This window comes from Haplochromis burtoni, unplaced genomic scaffold (assembly GCF_018398535.1).
Source record: "Haplochromis burtoni strain Fernald_Lab_line unplaced genomic scaffold, NCSU_Asbu1 Contig_468, whole genome shotgun sequence".
In the NCBI taxonomy this organism is placed as follows: Eukaryota; Metazoa; Chordata; class Actinopteri; order Cichliformes; family Cichlidae; genus Haplochromis; species Haplochromis burtoni.
The window spans coordinates 54,887-75,214 of NW_024582829.1; the positions used below are offsets into that span (position 1 = coordinate 54,887).

Sequence of the window (20,328 nt, forward strand, 5' to 3'; positions counted from 1 at the left end):
TCAGATTACATGCCCATCTCTGGTGGGGGTATTTTCATGGTCCCTTAGTACCAAGTGATCATTGTTTAAACAGGTCGCTGTGCTCAAAGGGCCTTCACAGTCACCAGATGTCACGAGAGCACCTTTGTGGTGGGTTGGGAGAATGCAAGCGGCTGTGTGATGCTCTCGTGTCAACATGGACCAAAATCTCTGAAGGTTTGCAGCACCTTGTTGAAATCTGTGTTATGAAGAATTGAGGCAAAAGGTGGTCCAGCACTGTACCTAATCAAGTGGCCGGGGAGTGCATATTAACTAAGTTACAGCAAGGTTCACTTTTTTGCATTTCCTGAGCAGCCTTGAGACAAAAACCACATCTCAGGAATCATTGGTGAGAAATTCATGAGATCACAGCAGCTCCAATCATTCTTTTACTTTGGATCTTTCCTTTAACACATTTGGTCATTTTTAAATTATACCTAACCTGCAATTCCTGCTGTCCAGACAAGAGAACGGACCCCTGGCTGTTGGTCTACTCCCCAGTCCCGGTGACGCTCATCTTCCTGCTTTATCTGTTTGTAATCTGGGCCGGCCCTCGTCTGATGAAGCACAGGGAACCCTTTGAGCTCAAAGTGGTCCTCATTGTTTACAACTTCGCCATGGTTGGCCTGTCTGTGTATATGTGCCATGAGGTGTGTTTAAGCTGCTTCTTTGTTCTGTTATAACAGGGAAACTGATTAACCAACCAGCTTATGAGCAAAGCAATGATGTGTTTGAACAGTGGCACAATGTCTCTGTACTTGCATCTGTGCACCAACCTAATGAATTCAAATATAGAGTTCAGCTGTGATTGAAGAGAAGATTTATAGATTCAGTTCAAAGGGTACTGAGACCCGTGTCCAATCTGTGCTTTGCAGGTTGGGTTCAGGTCAGGAAGAGATTATAGCGCTATAGGCATCAGACTACTACATGCTCTTTTTATCAGCAGTAACATCATCAATAAACACCAGTGAACCAGTTTAACTCGCGGTCGTACATGTTTTTGTCACAACATCCCCTCCAACATGTTTGGCTGATGATGTGGTGTGTTTTGGATCTTGAATCCTTCTTTTCTTCCCCACTTTCTGCTAAACGTTCGTCTTAGTTTTGTCTGTCCAACGAATCTTGTTCCAGAACTAGTCCGTCTAGATGTTTGTAGCAAAGCCTCATCTGTCCTTACTATTGTTGGGTTCAATTCAATTCAATTCAATTCAATTTTATTTATATAGCGCCAAATCACAACAAAAGTCGCCTCAAGGCGCTTCATAGATACAGAGAAAAACCCAACAATCATATGACCCCCTATGAGCAAGCACTTTGGCGACAGTGGGAAGGAAAAACTCCCTTTTAACAGGAAGAAACCTCCGGCAGAACCAGGCTCAGGGAGGGGCGGGGCCATCTGCTGCGACCGGTTGGGGTGAGAGAAGGAAGACAGGATAAAGACATGCTGTGGAAGAGAGACAGAGGTTAATAACAGATATGATTCAATGCAGAGAGGTCTGTTAACACATAGTGAGTGAGAAAGGTGACTGGAAAGGAAAAACTCAATGCATCATGGGAATCCCCCGGCAGCCTACGTCTATTGCAGCATAACTAAGGGAGGATTCAGGGTCACCTGGTCCAGCCCTAACTATATGCTTTAGCAAAAAGGAAAGTTTGAAGCCTAATCTTGAAAGTAGAGATAGTGTCTGTCTCCTGAATCCAAACTGGAAGCTGGTTCCACAGAAGAGGGGCCTGAAAACTGAAGGCTCTGCCTCCCATTCTACTTTTAAATACTCTAGGAACAACAAGTAGGCCTGCAGAGCGAGAGCGAAGTGCTCTAATAGGGTGATATGGTACTACAAGGTCATTAAGATAAGATGGGGCCTGATTATTTAAGACCTTGTATGTGAGGAGCAGGATTTTGAATTCTGGATTTAACAGGAAGCCAAAACAGGAGAAATCTGCTCTCTCTTTCTAGTCCCTGTCAGGACTCTTGCTGCAGCATTTTGGATCAGCTGAAGGCTTTTCAGTGAGTTTTTAGGACATCCTGATAATAATGAATTGCAGTCGTCCAGCCTGGAAGTAATAAATGCATGGTTCATGAGAAAGACGCTGTAATTTTAAGATTAGACTCAAAACGTTACTTTTTGATGAAGCTTGTAGTTGGGGTTAGATCAGGTGACCCTGAACGATCCTCACTCACGCTGCTGTTGTCTCAGACGGCTGCAGTACTTCATGTGATGCACTGAGCGCTTCTTCACCACTCCCCTCTTTTCTCTGCCCACGTGTCTTTACACGACTGCAGCGTGTCATTCAGTTTTTGTCCTCTCTTCCTTGGTCTGTGTTTGTACTGTCTCCACATGCGCTGCCCCACCCTGAGCCTGCTTAGGCTTCTTCCTGTTAAAGGGAGTTTTGTTTAGTTTTTTTGGTTTTTGTTCTGTGCTTACTCAGCGGGTGTCACTTGATTGTTGGGTTTTACCTTAAAAACAGTGATCACATCATATTAGAGCAAACAATGACAAGAAGAGTGGACACAGAGGAGAATATAGATAACAATAACGGAAACACATCAATACAGTGATACAGTATTGGATATGAGCCAGTATCACAGAGTGCAGGAATGTAGTCGCTGCTGTCTGTTAATGATGTGCGGATATGTCTACAGTTCTGTATATTAACATTTACAGTTTTCACTACTTTTTAAACGTGTTTTTAAAGGATAATTTCGAGTCTAGTAGCACTCCCAAATTCATAAATTCCCCAACATGAATTCGTTCTTGTTATTCGGGTATTGTCATTTTCATATTGGTCATAAAAAATGAGGATGTGAGCCAAACGTTGTCAGCTATCGGACTACTTAAAAAAAAGGAACATGTTTAAAAAAATCTATTTGTTCTTCTTGAAGTGCTACTGCAATATCCTCATTAACCTCTTTAACTACAGCTGGAAATCTTAGTGTCAATAACCTCAATTTTCTAATCCTTGAAAATCCATTGTGGTGGTGAACAGATGCAAACTTTCCAAATACTTTGATAAACCTGACTGCATGACCCAAAGCACACATGTTAAAATACTTCTGTACAGTATTTAATTTATTAATAACTGTGTTTTAGAAAGTCTCGTTTCATGAGATATGTGAAGATGAATAACTGCCTGATTATTTTCAGTTCCTTGTTACATCCTGGCTCCTTAACTACAGCTTGCTGTGTCAGCCTGTAGATTACAGCACCAGTCCGCTGGCAATGAGGGTAAGAAAGTTATGCATTGAGTATATTTTGTGGTTTGTTTGTTGTGTGTGTGTCTGTTGAGAAGTTTGATGCACATCATACATACCTGACAAACAGTTTATACAGAAGTTACACTTTTCCCCAGATGGCCAGAGTGTGCTGGTGGTTTTTCTTCTCTAAGGTCATAGAGCTCAGTGACACGGTATGTATCTACACAGCCCAACCTAAGCTGATGCACTCTTTCCTGATCCTGTGTCACAGCAGCATCGCCTCCGTACCAACTTCTAAACCTTCCCTTTAAATGTTGCTTGTATCTCCTGATTGTTTTCCATCCACTCCACCCTGCTCTTCTCCACCTCTTCACCTTTTCTTCATCCTCTATCACCTTTTCTGCTCCATCAGCCTCTCCATTGCCACTGGAAGCGGGAAAAGCTCAGAGTGTAACTGAACCTTCATCTTAAACCCATCTGTCACTCTCAGGATCAATGCTGAGACCCTCTTTGGAGGGTCCGCCACATTAGGTGCTGTTCAAAAACAACGAGATTAAAAAAATGTTGTAAATGTTTGTTGGCCCGTAGACATTTTCAAAGAATAGAACAGCAGGTGGGGATGCAGTCGAGCAGACAATCGTTGCTGTAAGGCTAAAGCAGAGCGTGGGGTTCAAGTCCACACTGTCACCATTTTTTTAAAGACTAGCAAGTGGGAGCGTTTCAGCAATATTTACTTGAATGAGTGGTGCTGACTGTAAGTTTTTGTTTCTGTCGAGGATGTTCCAAAGCTTAAAACGATTAACATTGTGCTCTTCATCACATACGTCTCTGCTACTCTGTGTCCTCATGCAGTACAGCTCTTCTTTTGCGACAGTCTTGTATGCACCTAATACCCCAAAGGCACAGTCGTAGTCTTAGGAATTTCCGTCTCTTTTTTCCAGTAATCATACAATGTCTCACTTTCCAAGTAAACCTCGCAGCTCCTCCTGCACGTGTCCATTCTATCTGGACCAACCGGCTTTGCGTTTTCTTTCAATACTCATTGCTGCCCTGACTCTATGATTTAACTTTCTCTCATTTGCTCTTATTTTCTTTATTCTTCATCCCTCAAAATGACTCCTTTTGATTTCACCCATCTGTCACCTCTCAGTATGTTTCAGTATTTATGCTTCCTGTTCAGTTCCTTTCCTTCTAGCCCTTAGTACAGGCACTTTTCTCCTTCCTTATGCTGTGGTGTCTGTCTGCTAAAGCTGCGAAGAAGAAAAAATACTTTTGTCTGGTGCTTTATTCAAGGCATAGATCACCATAGCAACTAGCACCTCATGTTTGATATGTCATATCTTTTCTTTCCTCACATATGATGTAGCTACAGATGGGGATCATTTACGTTAGGCGTTTGCATAAACTTCAATTCAATTCAATTTTATTTATATAGCGCCAAATCACAACAAAAGTCGTCTCAAGGCGCTTCATAGATACAGAGAAAAACCCAACAATCATATGACCCCCTATGAACAAGCACTTTGGCGACAGTGGGAAGGAAAAACTCCCTTTTAACAGGAAGAAACCTCCGGAAGAACCAGGCTCAGGGAGGGGCGGGGCCATCTGCTGTGATTGGTTGGGGAGAGAGAAAGAAGACAGGATAAAGACATGCTGTGGAAGAGAGACAGAGGTTAATAACAGATATGATTCAATGCAGAGAGGTCTGTTAACACATAGTGAGTGAGAAAGGTGACTGGTGACTGCATTGCATATAACCTGCTAGCTGCTAGCTGTAGCTCTTTGCTCATTTCTCTGTGTACAGCTCCTGATCATCCTGCGGAAGAAGAACAATCAGCTGACGTTCCTTCATGTTTACCATCACAGTACGATGATCTTCAACTGGTGGTCGGGAGTAAAGTATGTGGCAGGTGGACAGTGTGAGTATTCTGATACTGAAATATTTTGTCCTCAGGTTTGTGACCTCAAATCATTCCCCCAAACAACCATAAAGTCCACTAAGAGTAAAATTAGCTCCACTGCTTTAACTAGCTTCTCCCTTTAGGGGTCGCCACAGTGGCTCATCTACCTCCACCTCCCCGATCTCTGGCATACTTCTCTGTCACACCAGTCCTCTTAGTGGTCTTCCTCGTTCCCGCTTGCCTAACAGCTCCATCTCCATAATCCTTTTTCAAATATATATTTAAACCAGCTTTTCTGTGTGGAAAACCTTTTTCTGTTGTTTCCTGCAGCGTTCTTCGTCGGCCTGATCAACACCTTTGTCCACGTTATAATGTACTCTTACTATGGCCTGGCTGCACTCGGCCCTCACATGCAGAAATACCTGTGGTGGAAACGGTACCTGACATCTCTGCAGCTGGTGAGCGTCTCCAGCTCTGTAGTGAGATATTCAAAAATGTGCGCGCCAGCATGTTCGAATGATTAAACCGATCTGAACTGTGTCGCCTCTCCAGGTGCAATTTGTCCTGATCGTTGTGCACACAGCGTACAACCTGTTCGCAGATTGCAACTACCCTGATGCCATGAATGCTGTGGTGGTTGGTTACTGCATCACCCTCATCATCCTCTTCAGTAACTTTTATTATCAGAGCTACCTCAGGAAGACGAAGAAGCAGAAATGAGACGCCGTGATGAGGCAACACACAGCTGAAACACAACGGTTTAAAAAAAATACAGACACACACATATATATATGTATATATATATATATATATGGGCATTATACATGATGTACATTAAAGGTTTATTTTTTGAAAAAATAAATCTGCAGTACTCCGCAGCGACCACTGGAGGGCGCAACATGTCCACAGTGTGAAAGTTTTTCTCAGGGTGCTCAACACACAACTAGCTCTGGGGACTGACATTGCACAATATTTCGGGCTATAAATGCATTGGTGTGTTGCATTTGTTACGTAGTTGTCTTTATAAAAACAAACAATATAATAAACACAGAACAAATGTGAGCAGCTGAAGCATCTGTCATTTATATTGTTTTTAAAAAAAGAGACACTGCGTGATGATTCAGTTATTTATTTCTTAAACTGAGGAATGACAAACATTCAAATGATTGCTGTAAACAAACTGTACATTTTATACATATAATAATAATTATAATAAAGTAGGATGGTTTCTCTGCCCAAACCCTCCTCCCGAGATAAATCCAAAAGCCAAAAAAACCCAAAACTACTTAACAAGAGAAATGCAAACTTTTTTTCCCCACTGATAAAACGTCACTGCAAAACGTTATATTCTCCTCTACACGTCAGTGTGGAGCAGACGTGTAGATTACCGAGAAAAAACAAAGAGGAGGAGAGGAGAGGTTTGTGGTGTTAAAATGAGATGTTGTATGTAGAAGCTCGAGCTGATTGTACTGTCTGTGTGCAGGTTTTAATGTCAATGTCATTTAATAACATTTAATTCAATTCAGTTTTATTTATATAGCGCCAACAGCTGTAGCCTCGAGGCGCATTACAGACTAAAACCTGCACCATCAACAACATCATTTATTTGCCGATCGTGTCCAGCAGTTTGCAGCCTGGTAACTTGGACCTTTAACCCAACAGGATTTTAGTTTTTCAGTCTGAATGCCAATTAGCATTAGCATGAATTAGAACGGATTTAAAGACTGCAGGAAGTTTCCATAATAGAAATAGAAATATCTGACTGTTCATGATGGGGTGCCCCATTATCAGACTATTCAAACACTGGTGTCCTTTTTTCAAACCTTTTTGTAGTCTCGTGCTTATTTTAGTGTTATTACTTGTACATTGGCCTTTGAAGTTATTCATGTTGTACAAAAGAAGTCAGTATTTGTTTGCTTGAACTGATCAAAGCAGATGCAGCTGAGTAGGCGCAATCATAAGAAGACAGTTTAATGTTTTAAGGAGTCATGAGGGAAAAAAAAAGGTTGGGAAACACTACCATTGTTTTTGCCACTGAAGCCATTTCCATTCAGTGTCACAGTTGCATTTACATTATATTTAGCCTTATTTTTTCCACTTTATTGGTTTCTATCTTGCACTTAAGTCAGAATAACCCACTTACAATGTGATCTTTGTTCTGTTTTTGGAAAAATGAAACCAGAACTGAAGAAAAAAAGATCTAAGCGTGTGAGGATGCATGAGGAAGGACCGCGGAGTAGTGTGGTGAAGCCTGTCTTGCTCCGGTGTTCCTTTATGTCTCTGTGTAGATGGAGGACATGTGGCTCAAGCTACGGTCAAAGCTGCCCACCTGGAAGAAAATGCTATCCTCTGGGCTGGATAAGAACTGGCAACCGCCGCCTCCCTGCAGCTCCTGGGTCAAGCTGAAGCCTGGAACAGATGCAGGGAAGAACAGTTTGTTTAATATGCTGATTAAATGGTGATACTTGCAGCTCAGCCTGTACACAGGCTAAGAGGACAATCATCCTCACCCGCAGAGCCGGTGTTGCTCGTCGACATGTGGAAGCCATTGGGCTGATGTGAAGTGTAGGTGTGAGAATCTCCCGGGACGTGGACGCCACCGACTGTCTGCTCCATCCTGTAGGAGTCTCCGAAATGGAAGCAGCTCTGGAAGCTGCCTTGGTATTCTAAGAAATGTTGGAGAATCATAGAGGGAGAGAGAAAAATAGAAGCTGGACTTCATCAGTTGCCATTACAGAGGGACTGTTTCCACTGTCACTAACCGCCCGGTCCATCCGGCTGAAACGTAATATGGTTAAGTTATGACAATGCTATATTTGTGTTTGTGCTAACACTGCCAGGCTACACGGTATGCAGCATTTGTCCCCATCGTCTGAGTTTGTGATCCAGATCAACCGCAGGAGTCATGATAATGGGAAAGCAGCCCTTCCTGGAGCGCATTTACGCAACTGGCTGACCACAGCGTGGTTTGAGAGACGTCCATGTGTAGATCTTTACAGTGAAAACAGTGTTTAAGGCATTAGGAAAAATGCTCGGGAGTGACAGCTGAACCTGCCATGTTAGGACGCTGAGAGACGGCCGAATACACGAGCCAGCATTTTGTTGGCTAATTCAGCACGAGGAAAAGGCTTCCGGCATGTGGTTTTCCCCACTCTGTCTCTACGACTCGAATCTCTCGGGGTCCTAAAAACGGTCCGACAGAACTGCGGGGCTGTATCGGCGCGCTAAGAGACAACTTCCTCTCTCTTTTATGTGGCAGCGAGTGCTGCAGCTTTTGGAAGAGGAGCAGAGTTGGGTTCAGATTGTAATTATCTTCAGGTGATCTGTTCCTATCGTAGGAAATCATAGAGTTACTGAATCACCTGCCACAGGAACCATTTTAGGATATTAAATTGAAACATGCAGGAAGTGATTCAAATTCAAGCCAAAACAGATTTCCTGAAAGAAGTTAAGCTGCATTCTGCGTTGAGTGTCGGGGTTAGCCTTACCGTCGCTGGCAGGCTGATGCTGGTGATAGTGAGGGTAAAGCTTGTGGTGAGGGTGGACATGCTGTTTCTCCAGTGGAGGAGGCGATGTCCCCGCTGTCTTCATCCCAGGAGACAGGAGGGAACCAGACACCCTGAAGCAGACACGGAGAAACTAGGAATAAAAAGCTCTCAATTTAAAGTCATTCCTTTCTTGACAGTCTCAGTAGTTTCTCAATAAAATGCTTCATGCACTGTGACATCCCAATCAAAGCCGGAGCTGCATGCCGGCCTGCTAACCACATGATCCAACAAACCCAGCGGAGCAGTCAGTGATCCTGCACACACATAGAAGAAGAAACAGTCCAGGCATGTGGAAACTTGGGCTCCCCACACGTAATCTTCCTCCTACCGCATATTATGATCTTAAGTCAACAAACAGCAGAGTGTGCGTTGAAGGGAACACACACCAGTGCAGTAACCCTTGGCTTTGTGGCCGGGGAAGAAAAAAAATACAACCCCTGTTTACCTTCATGACATTTAAGTGAAGAAATATTAAGTTAACGTGTTTGAGACTTTGTGGACTCCAGCCTGTGCAGATAATGATATTTTAGGTAAAGATGCCTCTGTGCTATTGGACCCATTTGTCATTCGATACAGCAGCAGCAAATCTCCGAGCTTCACACGGTGCCAGTCCTGGCTAAACGGAGTTGGTTTTTCTTCAATCTCTGCATTTAAGAGGTGCACTCTGTGCTGGAAAAGCCACAAATATGACATCAAATCTTGAAATCAAAGCAAAATTATGAAATGTTTTCGCTGTTCGGTGCCAGTTGAACTAATTGAGTTTGCAAAATCTATAGTATGACATCAGAAAACTGCAATGTGCTTCATCACCACATCTTACTTTCTAACGTGAAGTTTCCTGCTGTCATGATGACTATGACCCATCCATCCATCTTCTGATGACAGGATGACTGGTAGTGGGGGTAGCAGTTTAAGCAGGGACATCCAGAGCCCCCAGCTCTTCCATGGAGCCAACAAGGTGCTCCATGTGGGCCTCCACTGGTCTCGCCCTATCTCTAAGGGAGAGCCCATTTCTGCCATTTATATCAGTAATTTCATTATTTTGGTCAGAGCTCATGATCACAGGTGAGGGGAGGGAGGCAGCTTGACCAGTAAAAATCCACAGCTTTGCATCCACCCTAAGCTCTCTCTACATCCAGTAAAACATATACAGTCCATATTACTACTGATGCCACACAGTCTGTCAATCTCCTGATCTCAAAGATGATTGAAGTATTTCAATGGAATTTGAGTTTCAAGCTTAGTTTGTCTAGAAAAGTAACTTATAACTAAATCACACTGCAGTCTGACTTCATTACTAATAGTTTGAATTTGTTTCCATTCCCTCAGATTTAGTCCTGATGTTGATGCTGCATAATGACAAGTAATGAAAGAAACGTGGTAAAAAGGAAGTTGCTGGTTTGGTGGTCCTAGTCTTAAAAGTCTAAAAATAACAAATATAACTTTGCTAAATATATGCTGGGAGATTACTGCAAGTTACCCTTAATGACCTTCAGCATCGTATGAGCTGGCGTGGACACTCTGCGTCCGCATGCTGACTTTCAGATGCCTCCAACACAATGGCGATTTAGTCTCCTCATAAAACACTAGGGCTGCCACGATTAGGCGACTAGTCACGATTACTTCGATGTAATCGTGACTAGTCGACTAATCTGATTTAATCGTCGACGCGTTGTTTGAAGCTTTGTAAGATCACAAAAGACGCAGGAATAAGTAGCAGGATTTAAGAGTGTAATAACGGACTGAAACAGAAGATGGCAGCACTGCATGTACAAGGATGCCAGCTGCCGTTAAACCCCGAAGAAGAAGCTGTGTCCCAGAATTCATAGCGCAGCTTCCAACAATGGCGGCAGCTAGTTAGCTTTAATATTACTCTTATTATTCTTTCTGGGTCACAAAATAAACATTTAACATATTTTCAGGCGAGAATGTAGCTGTGTAAACCTCAAATATCTGCTCAGTTTATCAAGACACCGCATATTTTCAAAAGCGCTCCGACGTTTTCGGAGACGTCTGTTACCCACTAGCTCGATAGCTAGCCGGGGGCTAGGTCACTAGCACCGTGAGAACACCGGACTCCCTGCAAATCGTTTTCAAACCCACCGCCGTCTTTCGCTGCTCAGGTTAAACATATATGAGTCACTTAGAGAACTTAACAATGTTATTGTTTGGCTTTTTTTAGTATTTTATTTGTTCCTGAGTAAATCGGTTTGGCTGAGATTAAAGTTATAGTTTTTACACAGCTGAATAAATGTCAAGCAGACAGCTGATCATCAGAAGTGTGAGATGCTGGAGAATATACTCCGGTGTCCTGTTATATTTTAGATAGCAAGGAGTTTATTAAACTTCACCGAAACAATCTGCAAATTTCATTAAAATTTAATAAACTATCATCTTGTCTTTATTTTTAGTTAGCACATACCTTAAACACTTAAAGCTGTAAGCTAATGATAGTTATATAAGAGCAGATGCTGCTGGTGCAATAAGCTGTATGTTTTACGTTCAATGGATGGTGGATCTGAGTAGTCGACTATCAAAATAATCGTTTGTGGCAGCCCTATAAAACACACAACCAACAGTGTGCTGAGGCTACCGCACTGACCTTTATTCCACTAAAGTTAGGTTTGGTTGTTTATTGTTAAGGACAAACTGAGGAGCGAGAGCAGACAGAAAAACATGCTTATTCGTTCTTTCGTTGACTCGAAATGGAAAACACATCAACCACCATCCCAAAATTTAAATGGCTGCAACACTTTTTTAATCAATAAAACCGAACAAAATATAAAACAAATGAAAGAAGCCAAGGGTGAAACAAACGATATGTGACTTGTTCATTATTGATGTTTGGAGGTGCTGGAAGGCAGACTCCACCTCCAGACTAATGGTTTCCCCGTTTTCAGACAGCTTTAGTTTTATATTCAAAGTAACGCTGGCAAAAAAGTGAATGATTATTCCTTTACTGTAAAGGCCACATCAGGCCAAGCTTAAACAAACAGGAGGAAAAAAGTGGATTTAATGTATGCCTTCATCACATCATGGTAATAAATGCATCCAGAAGCAGTAAGAACCAGGTCTGGTATTTATTCAGACACTTGCCTGGATGTTAAAGTTTACACAAAACTCAAAATGAGCGATTTAACGACTTAATGTTGTACACTTGACATTAACTTAATGAAACAGAAAGCTGGTCCAAATCCAGACTGATGGACAACAGACCTGCTTTTAAAAAATGGAGCTGCCCAGTCGCCTCCCCAAATATTCAGCAGCTACTTATTACTGCATATCAGGAATGCCAACACATAAACTGCTGCTGTGTTACTATGTGCGCTGTGCTGCAGGGGCATATGGTTTGTGCTAAGCGCTATATGACTGTGATGACAGAGAGCTGCTGGAGGCAGCTGAGCCCAGAGATGACTGCTCATTGCTGGCCTGGCTGGAGCCTGCTATATGACCTACTGCTCCATGCACGAGGGGCGTCCCACCCAGCACTCAGTAGCTGGCAGAGGCTTCGTGCGGGGCATTTGGCAGAGAGCACCGATCAAGAGGAGACGGTAAACGATGTCAAGCGAAAGTGCAAAAACTTGGAAGGCTTTCTTGCTGAATTATTTAACATTTTATTTAGCCGTACATCGCTTCAGGCTCCGCTGCTTCTACATTTATCACGGTGCTCATCATAAAACTGGATCCAGAAAATACAGCTTGGCTTCGGTTCTGTAAGAAAGGTCGTGTTGTTGCTCCTGTCTGTTCACCTGTGTCATAAATGTAAAAACAGTTCCCACGAATTCTGGTTGAAAAACAGACCCTGAAGCGAGTGAACATGAAAGGAACCATGCTTACTTTTACTTACCTTGATTCCTCTTTATTTTACGAGGAGAATAAAGCACGTTTGTTTTATTTGTCAGAAAATGGCAATGCAGATATAGGTTTTATACAGAAAGAATACTGAGCTTATGAAAGTGATTCTTTTTACATCTTAGCTCACTAATTAAACTCTAATAACACAACAACTGAACTGCTTTTATATCCTTTGATGCGTCACTCAGGTAGATGTTTGTAATGTAAAGGACTACATACTATATAGCCACTTTTAGTATTGTAAAACCTTTCTCAAAAACTCACCTTGAAACCTTGAAATACAAGTTCAAATCGAGGTGGCAGGATTGCTGATTATTACTGTTTAAGGCTTTAAGGTGCCTTCTCCTTGCTGCCCTTGCCTTTGGAGCCCATCAGCACAAACCTGACGGTGCTTGTGTGACACCTTGTGTGACTCCAGCCCTGGAGAAGCTAGCGCTGCGAGCCTGGCTAATCCATGTGCTGGCACGGCGCCGCTGCGTGGCCATGTGTTCCTGCAGAGAGCACCATTCCCCCAGGAGCTGCTGTCAGCACAAACTCAGGAAACAGTTATACTGTTCATATTTTTACAAGCTGCCTCTATGTGTAGCTAAAGTGAATCATAAGCTAATCACTGCCAGCTGCCTCAGGCATTGCTCTAGCTTGCTAGCCACTCAAGCTCAAGGTATGAGGGGAATCTTTCATATGCCACATTAATCTCTCCCTGAAATTCACCTTCACTGACCATCCTGCACTTCTCTGCTTTTCCCGGTCACCCCACCTCTGTCCTAATGTAAGGACAGAGGGATTTGACCCCTGACCTTATGATTTCTGAAGCTAGAATAGGAGGGGATAGTAAGCTGAGGCTTTGATATTTCTTTTACAAAGAAGGAATTTGAAGATTTCAAAAATGCTAACATACTGATGAATAACGTAAACTTTGACCTGTGCTGGAAAAAGTTTACTTATAGAGATGGGAAATCGTTGCTCATTTCAGATCAGAGGCTTTTTTAACTTGACTGGATGGTTTGTGATTCAGAGGAATGAGGTAGGTGACTAAACTCTGCCGTTTGAAATGCTACCAGGAGATCAGAGGGACATTCAAACCTGGGCTGTTTGAAGCCGCCCTGAAGTCATAAAATTGCTTGTACTCAGGTATGCGGGCATGGACGTCATCTCCGCTAGCCTGCAGCTATTGTCCAGAAACATTACAGCTCATCTTAATAAAGATAAGCTACCCGTGAAGTCTTGGCTCCCTGCATGGAGGCATGATGGGATGGAAAGTAACATGAAGATTCATGAACAGTGCTGATCTGCTCCTCGTTCATCTTCCTTCACCTGCAGCTAACTGTCCCACTAGGGAGCGGGAATAAGACCCTGTTCTCCACAGGCCCTGCAAACTCCCCAAAACACCCTTCGCCTCCCCTCTCGTCTCCCCCCACTTTTTTGCAGCCGACCATTAAGCCCCTCTGATGGATGACAGGGGCTTCTTTGGCACAGATCGGTGGGAACGCTTCTGTTTCTGGTTAGCAAACTAAAACAGTGTTTGAGACACAGACAACAGCATCCTGGTTAAAGCTAAGCTAAAGCTAAGCCAGCCCCGAAGGCCCCAGCCTCCGTTAGTCCCAGAAAGATATCTGCCCCAAACTGAGCAGATCCACCTTTAATCACTATAGTCTCCTACTCTGAGGAATTCTTACTGTAAATCATCTGAATCTTTTCTCCCAGTTAACCGTTTGTGTAGTCGGGTTAATTGAAGGCAACACATTATTAACTGAGGCCCGCAAAATGAGTGACTGACCACATACTGCCATGAGCGACTACCTCAAAAATGCTTTTGTTTGGGTTTTGAGACTGACACTCATTTTCTGGCTGGTTGGAGAACGATAATGGCTGGAAGAAAGACAGTGTAGAGTTACAAGCCGTGAACGTGCCCCCTTCCAGAGCGGGAACTCTTAATGTAGCTCTGTGCCGACTGTGCTGCCACTCTAATCCAATTAGCCTGCGTCAATCACTGCCGAGGTATCAAACCGCCTCAGACTAATATTTGCAGAGGGGCTCTAATATCAATACGCAGGTAAAGGCTGCAGCTCCCCACCCCCTCTGCAATTATATAACCACACTCGGGTGAAGCAGTGAATGACAACATTTACCACCCGTCTCTCTGTGCTCGGAGGCCGCCGTGGTCGAACAACCGTTTCTGTGAGAGGGGCCCTGCGCGCACACTTGTGCCGCAGTGATTGCTAGGTGTATTTTAACTGGCATATCTTAATATTAGCTTCAGAAAAATGACACTGGTATTTACAAAGTAAAAGGAGTCTAAATGGCCCATTTGAGCCAGGGTAAACACATTTAGCCGTGAGGTCAGAGGCTGCCACACCGGAGGAAGGTTAGTTTGATAATTTTGTCAAAATGTTTAATGTCCTGCTAAACCGTTTGGGGAAAAACAAATGCAGTGCTGATATTGACTTTGGCAACAGCCTGTATACTTAAGGCTTTAAACATGTAAATCAAACGCTCCATCTTCAGGCAAATGCAAGCAGACATTGCTGCAGGTCTGACGCCTCGCCCCCGCCCTCCGTCTATACCGTGTGATCAACAGATAGAGCTCTACAGCATGTGCCTTCGTGAAAGCTCTTTTAGGTCATCTCGAGCTGCTGAAATGTGCAAATTTGGGAATTGCTGTCGTTTTAATGCAATGCTGTCGTCACATTACTCGAGTTAAGTTGGGGACGCAAAGATGTGCATGAAAAGGGAGCTACGTCATTGGACCACATGGGGCACTATCACCAAGCTGCACCGGCATGTTCCTCATCAAGTACGGACAGGAGCAGACGCAGTCCGACTCTCACTTCCAATATGTCGCCCTGCCTGTGCAGCCGAGTATCCCCTCACAAAGTCCTTTTCACTTTCCATGCCTGTGCTCGCACTGCTAATTGTGCGTGCTGCTGAGAAAAGAGCCACAGGAGCCGCGAGGTAATTTTGACAGGCTTCTCCTTCTGCTTTCAAGGCTTGAAACAACACACCAGCTTCCAGATGCTTCCCGGCCATCCCGACGTCTCTTGAGTGCCGCTCGGACGTTTACATCCAGGCGGTTTCACCGCTCCGCTCGGCTGCTCTGTTTGTGCTGGATGGCGAGCGGTCTGCTGTACCTCACACCCCAATCATAACCAATCACGTGTATTTCCTGGATATGTAAACTCGCCCCCACACACGGAGACACACACACACACACATAAGTACAAATGTATGTGCAGCTCTTTAAAGTAAGGAAGCCATCAAAGATCATTCTGTAATATGCGGGTGTTGTATATACACCCAAAGAGGGGAGCACGGAGTTAAAAGAAAGCATGTTTATGTAACACAATCACTTTTGTAACACAGTTTATGATGCTTGATTCCATCCACTCTTTCTCAATGTTATTAAACTGTACAGGACTGTTTTCCTTCCCTACCTCCCTGGTTTTTAGACACATTGCTTTAGCACAGCACACACTGTGCCTCCTGACGACACCCGGGTTCTGTAACTCTGCTCTGCAGGCTCTCTGGGGAAATCATCAGCACTAATAGGAAACATCCTGCAAATCACACACATGCACACACTCAGAGATGCACGAGAAGAGCTGCTCGAGCTGTTGCTGAGCAAGGCAGTCGCACCTGGAGGAGCTGCGGGTTTCGTGCGTCGTCTTTTGAAATGTTTGCGTCGACTTTAAGCGGGAGCTCTGCAAAGATACAGTTAATTAATGAATTCCCGGGATCATGGATTGGTTCAGTGGAAGCACATTTGTCTTGACTAAAGATGTAGCAACACTGGTATTCTTACTAAACCGTATTCAGTTTTATTGCTTCTTAAAAGTATCTCCAGATGTGCTTATTTTCACAATTACCTGAAAGATGCATAACTGGTTTAAACGTCATTGTGTTGCTTGCATTTGTTGCATAGCTGAACAACAGCAGTACATCAAGGTCTATAAAATGTAATCTCGAGGTTTTTAAAGAGAACCGCTCGATGGTGAAAGAGCTCACAGGACATAAACACAAGAGGACGATGCTATCACACGGCTTTGATACTCTCACCAAAGTGTGAACCGTGACCGCTCGAAACAGAGCTGGTGATGTGTCACATTGACCGCGTGGTGACCAGCACTGCCCGTCTTCCCACGAGGGACGTCAAAGGAGCTGAGAAGTTGATTTTGTTTCCAGTAAGAAAGCCAAGATGGGTTTGTCAGCAGGGCCACGAGGCTTAACCTAACATGAGCTAAGAGGGTTCGGCCGGGACTCGGGATGATAAATAGGTGAAAAATAATGGAGGCAGTAAAGTGTAATCATAATATCAGGGAACGTCTTAAGAGAAGAACAGCGCTTGCACTTTCACTGAACTTTGTCGTACACGTTGTTTGTATGCAGTCAAACAAACACTCGGTGTCCTTTGACCTTTTCAAAACATGATGTGATATGACTTCAATTATATGACAGAATTGTGACAAAGTCGTCCACGACTGTTTGCAGGATTATTCATTCATTAATCAGATTCATGTTTACATTTCCCACCCTTCATGACACATCTCTAGTTTCCCAGCGACCCAGACCTTCGGAGTGACATACCTCAGCGTCTAAATACAAATCGAGGGCTTGTTACTCACCCGTCTCTCGTGCCGTCCATGGCAGCCAGCGGGGACAGGTGGTGAGGGCTGCCGAGGTCTCGATCCAGTCGGTGCTGTCGGGTCGGCAGGTCAGCGGTGGAGCCAGAGTTGGGGGTGGGGGTGAGCAGCTCCACTGGGGCGCTGTGATGGGGGGTACTGGAGCCAGTGTACAGGCCTGAAAGACAAACAAAGCTAATTCGGTAAACGTGCCAAATAAACTCAAGGCCCCCGTGCTTCATCTCTCCCTCGAGCAAATTAAAAGCCATTTCATGGCAACAGGATTTTGTTTTGACAACTTTCATCCAATCAGTGTGCTTTGTAAAATAAAAAGTTCTGTGTTTGCGCTGTGTGTAATTTAGGGTACATTGTTTGTGCTGCCACAGGGACTCGCCTTGTTTGTCCTTTTTCGTGTTACACAATAATAAACTAAAATGTTACATGTGTTCAGTGACTTTGAACAGTAGGTCCTTTAAAGCTACAAATATATGATATAAGGAAATCTGCAGAAGAGCATGTGATAATCTGCTGACTGTTCCAATATGTCTTTTACTTTTTGATCATTTCAGTTTTTCCAAATGATATTACAGTTACATGTTGTTGATGCACCGGTCTGTGGGGGCATTATTATCTTCTTTTACTGGTTGCATGTTGCCAACCTTTTCTACTGTTTCAAGCTGCAAACTGTTATTAAATACGGACTCCTTTTCTTCTTTGCAAACTAGGAACTGCAAATAATAACTGTCACAACTGTTTTTACTATTATTATCTTCAGCGAAGATGCTTCCAAAGCCCAATTTGACAACAAAAAACAGGCTGTTTTCTCCAAAAATGAATCCCAGGGGTGTTCATTTTAAAAGGATAAAACAAACGAGTGGAACTGTTACTGTCTTACTGCTGTTAACATGTGGCTAGTTAGACTTTGGAGATCCACACGACTGTGCACAAGTCTTGAGCCTTCCCTCATTTCTGTATATTTTGGTTCCACTGGCGCTCTCGTAATTTTCTAACGCTTCATTTAACACGGGTCCACCGGCAGGCCCATTTTACAAGCACTTTTTAAATGATCCCAACTCCACTGCTGTTTGTGCTGGAGACAAAATCCACCTTGTTTCAGAAAGAAGAGAAGACAAACTTTATGTTTGGTGCACTACGGTATCACAAGGCACTGTTCGAACACAGACAGGAAAAAAATCAGCCACATTCACGTTACCATACATGTATCCCTCAGACCTGCATAAATCTTGGTCAATAAAGGGTTAAAGACATCTTGAGCAACAGTTCTCCAGGATTTCTGAAGGTCTGTAAAAGTCGTTCTTTGGACATTGGTGCTTTTTGACTCATTTTCAGTCAAGTCATTGAACCCAACCGTTTTCAGAGGAAGACGGCAAACAACTTAAATGAGCCTGTCACAAAAACACATATTTTATTCTAATTTATTTAGTTAAAAAAAGGCCAAAAAAATACAGTCTGACTTACACAAAATAGTATTTTTTTGCACCAACGCGGTGATTCTCACACAGCTATAAAACTTGGCATTTGAATCGCACTAAAATGGAAAAGAACAAGGGAACCGAGTATCACACAGTGGATAAAACAAATGATGGTGGCTTTGCCATTGGAGCGGATGACATGTATACTGAAAAGGAAATTAGATGTTTTTGAGAAGGTGTGGAGACCATTTGTGAATTTTGTAGAAGGATTTGTATTATCTGAGGAGGACGAGGACTGAGGGCAATGACATTTGATTTGGGATAATGATAAATTTAGGCCTTTAACAGGGTGATAAATCGGATGACGTTTTTGTTTTCTTTTTGCTGTCTGAGAGGAGTTCATGTAGTATTTAGAATGTTGGACTGTTTGTAAGTCATTAAAATGTAAAAATAATAAAGATATTGTTGGAAAAAAAAAACTTGGCATTTGTTGACATGGTGTTCAGTGTGTGCTCGCAGAACTTGAACAAACTGAAGAAACGGAGGACGTGCCAGGCCTAAAAAGAAAAAACCACCACCAAAATCTACACCAGATGGACAGTATCTCAAAGTCATGTTTCTACCAGTTTAATTTAATCAAAAATCATCATCCACAGGGACGAGAACTGCCTGCCCCACTCTGGACAGTCTTGTTAAGCAAGAGTCAACTTGATCTTTCCTTTTTTTCCTCTTTGCATCTTCTGCTAAGTTTAGCAGCTGATTTCTTTCCCAGCATCCAAACGGCGAGAAGCACATTGACTGTCTGGGGCAGTTAACCGGCAACGAGAGCAGAAGACGGGAGGAGATGAAAGGAAGAGGGAAGATGGGTGCTCCTGGTTTTTGCAGTTTTCAGGCCAGCTGTTCTCAAGTGGAAGCATGCCGAGGCCTGATCTGACAGCGCTCTGAAATGGTTACAAGCTTGATTCATTACCCCGAAATCATCAATCACAGACCTTAAATGTTTTCCCCTTTAGCCCCAACATCTGCTAGCACACCGGCAAAACAGTCGACAAATAATGGCTGTGATTGCCTCAATTTCATCACCAGTTCCTTGTGGAGGAAGACAAAAAGGATCTGATGTTGCTCTTTAAGAGTTAGAGTGGGATTATGTACCAAAGACGCTGTCGAGCGGATTTGAAAAGCTTCTTGTTGAGTTCAGGAAGAAATCTCTGTGAGAAGAAACTGAGAGGATAGCAGCAGGAGCACATAAACCTCTGTACTCAACTATGATGAGTCCTTCCTCTGGTTAATCAGGGAACACTCTAATTATGCTCTATAAAACAGAGAGGGGGGGTTCTCGTAACTCTTGCTGCAGACATGTGAATAGGAACAGACTTATAAGCAGTGAACAGGAAAACAAGTTTAGCTCTGACTGGAAGCATGACTCATTTTCTGCTCCACAAGTGTTAATGATGGGATGGCTGCCCACTTTGGCCCACTACTTACATGCATCCTATTGGCTCTAGAACAAAGAGAAAGTCGTGTAAATAGAGATCCTGAAGTCTAACCTTTTCTGACCTCGAATAACACGGCGTCCTTGACTGCTTTAGCTCCTCTGGGGCTTTAAATGATTTAAACCAAGACAGAAAGCAACATCTCTCAGAAAGAGAGGGGAGCAGAGGTAAAGAGCCAAGAAGTTGAGCTTTCATAGTCATCAACGGTGCGCCGAGATCCAGCAACAATAACAGACAACAGTGGGGAGCCTGGCTGTGGTAGAGGCAG

The 20,328-nt window shown here is 43.4% G+C and overlaps 2 protein-coding genes across 6 annotated transcripts in view; one reads left to right on the top strand and one right to left on the bottom strand.

Moving 5' to 3' along the window:
- Positions 1–6,160, top strand: part of LOC121812214 (elongation of very long chain fatty acids protein 7-like) — an 8,867-nt gene extending 2,707 nt beyond the window's left edge. The window contains exons 2-7 of the mRNA XM_042213679.1: positions 384–668; positions 3,165–3,245; positions 3,370–3,426; positions 5,019–5,133; positions 5,446–5,573; positions 5,668–6,160. Of these exons, the coding sequence (XP_042069613.1) occupies positions 384–668; positions 3,165–3,245; positions 3,370–3,426; positions 5,019–5,133; positions 5,446–5,573; positions 5,668–5,835 (834 nt within the window). The 3' untranslated portion in view covers positions 5,836–6,160. The remainder of the gene's footprint in view (positions 1–383; positions 669–3,164; positions 3,246–3,369; positions 3,427–5,018; positions 5,134–5,445; positions 5,574–5,667) is intronic.
- Positions 6,161–6,235: 75 nt separating this feature from the next.
- LOC102303521 (zinc finger protein GLIS1) overlaps positions 6,236–20,328 on the bottom strand; it is an 81,998-nt gene continuing 67,905 nt past the window's right edge. The window contains exons 8-11 of one of the 5 annotated variants that reach the window (XM_005946481.2): positions 17,138–17,312; positions 8,604–8,734; positions 7,626–7,781; positions 6,236–7,524 (exon numbers count right to left, since the gene is read on the bottom strand). In XM_005946481.2, coding sequence (XP_005946543.1) covers positions 7,388–7,524; positions 7,626–7,781; positions 8,604–8,734; positions 17,138–17,312 — 599 coding nt within the window. In that variant the 3' untranslated portion in view covers positions 6,236–7,387. Of the gene's footprint in view, positions 7,525–7,625; positions 7,782–8,603; positions 8,735–17,115; positions 17,313–20,328 lie in introns of those variants that run through there. The other 4 variants (XM_042213687.1, XM_014341409.2, XR_006052927.1 and 1 more) reach the window with 4 other exon arrangements.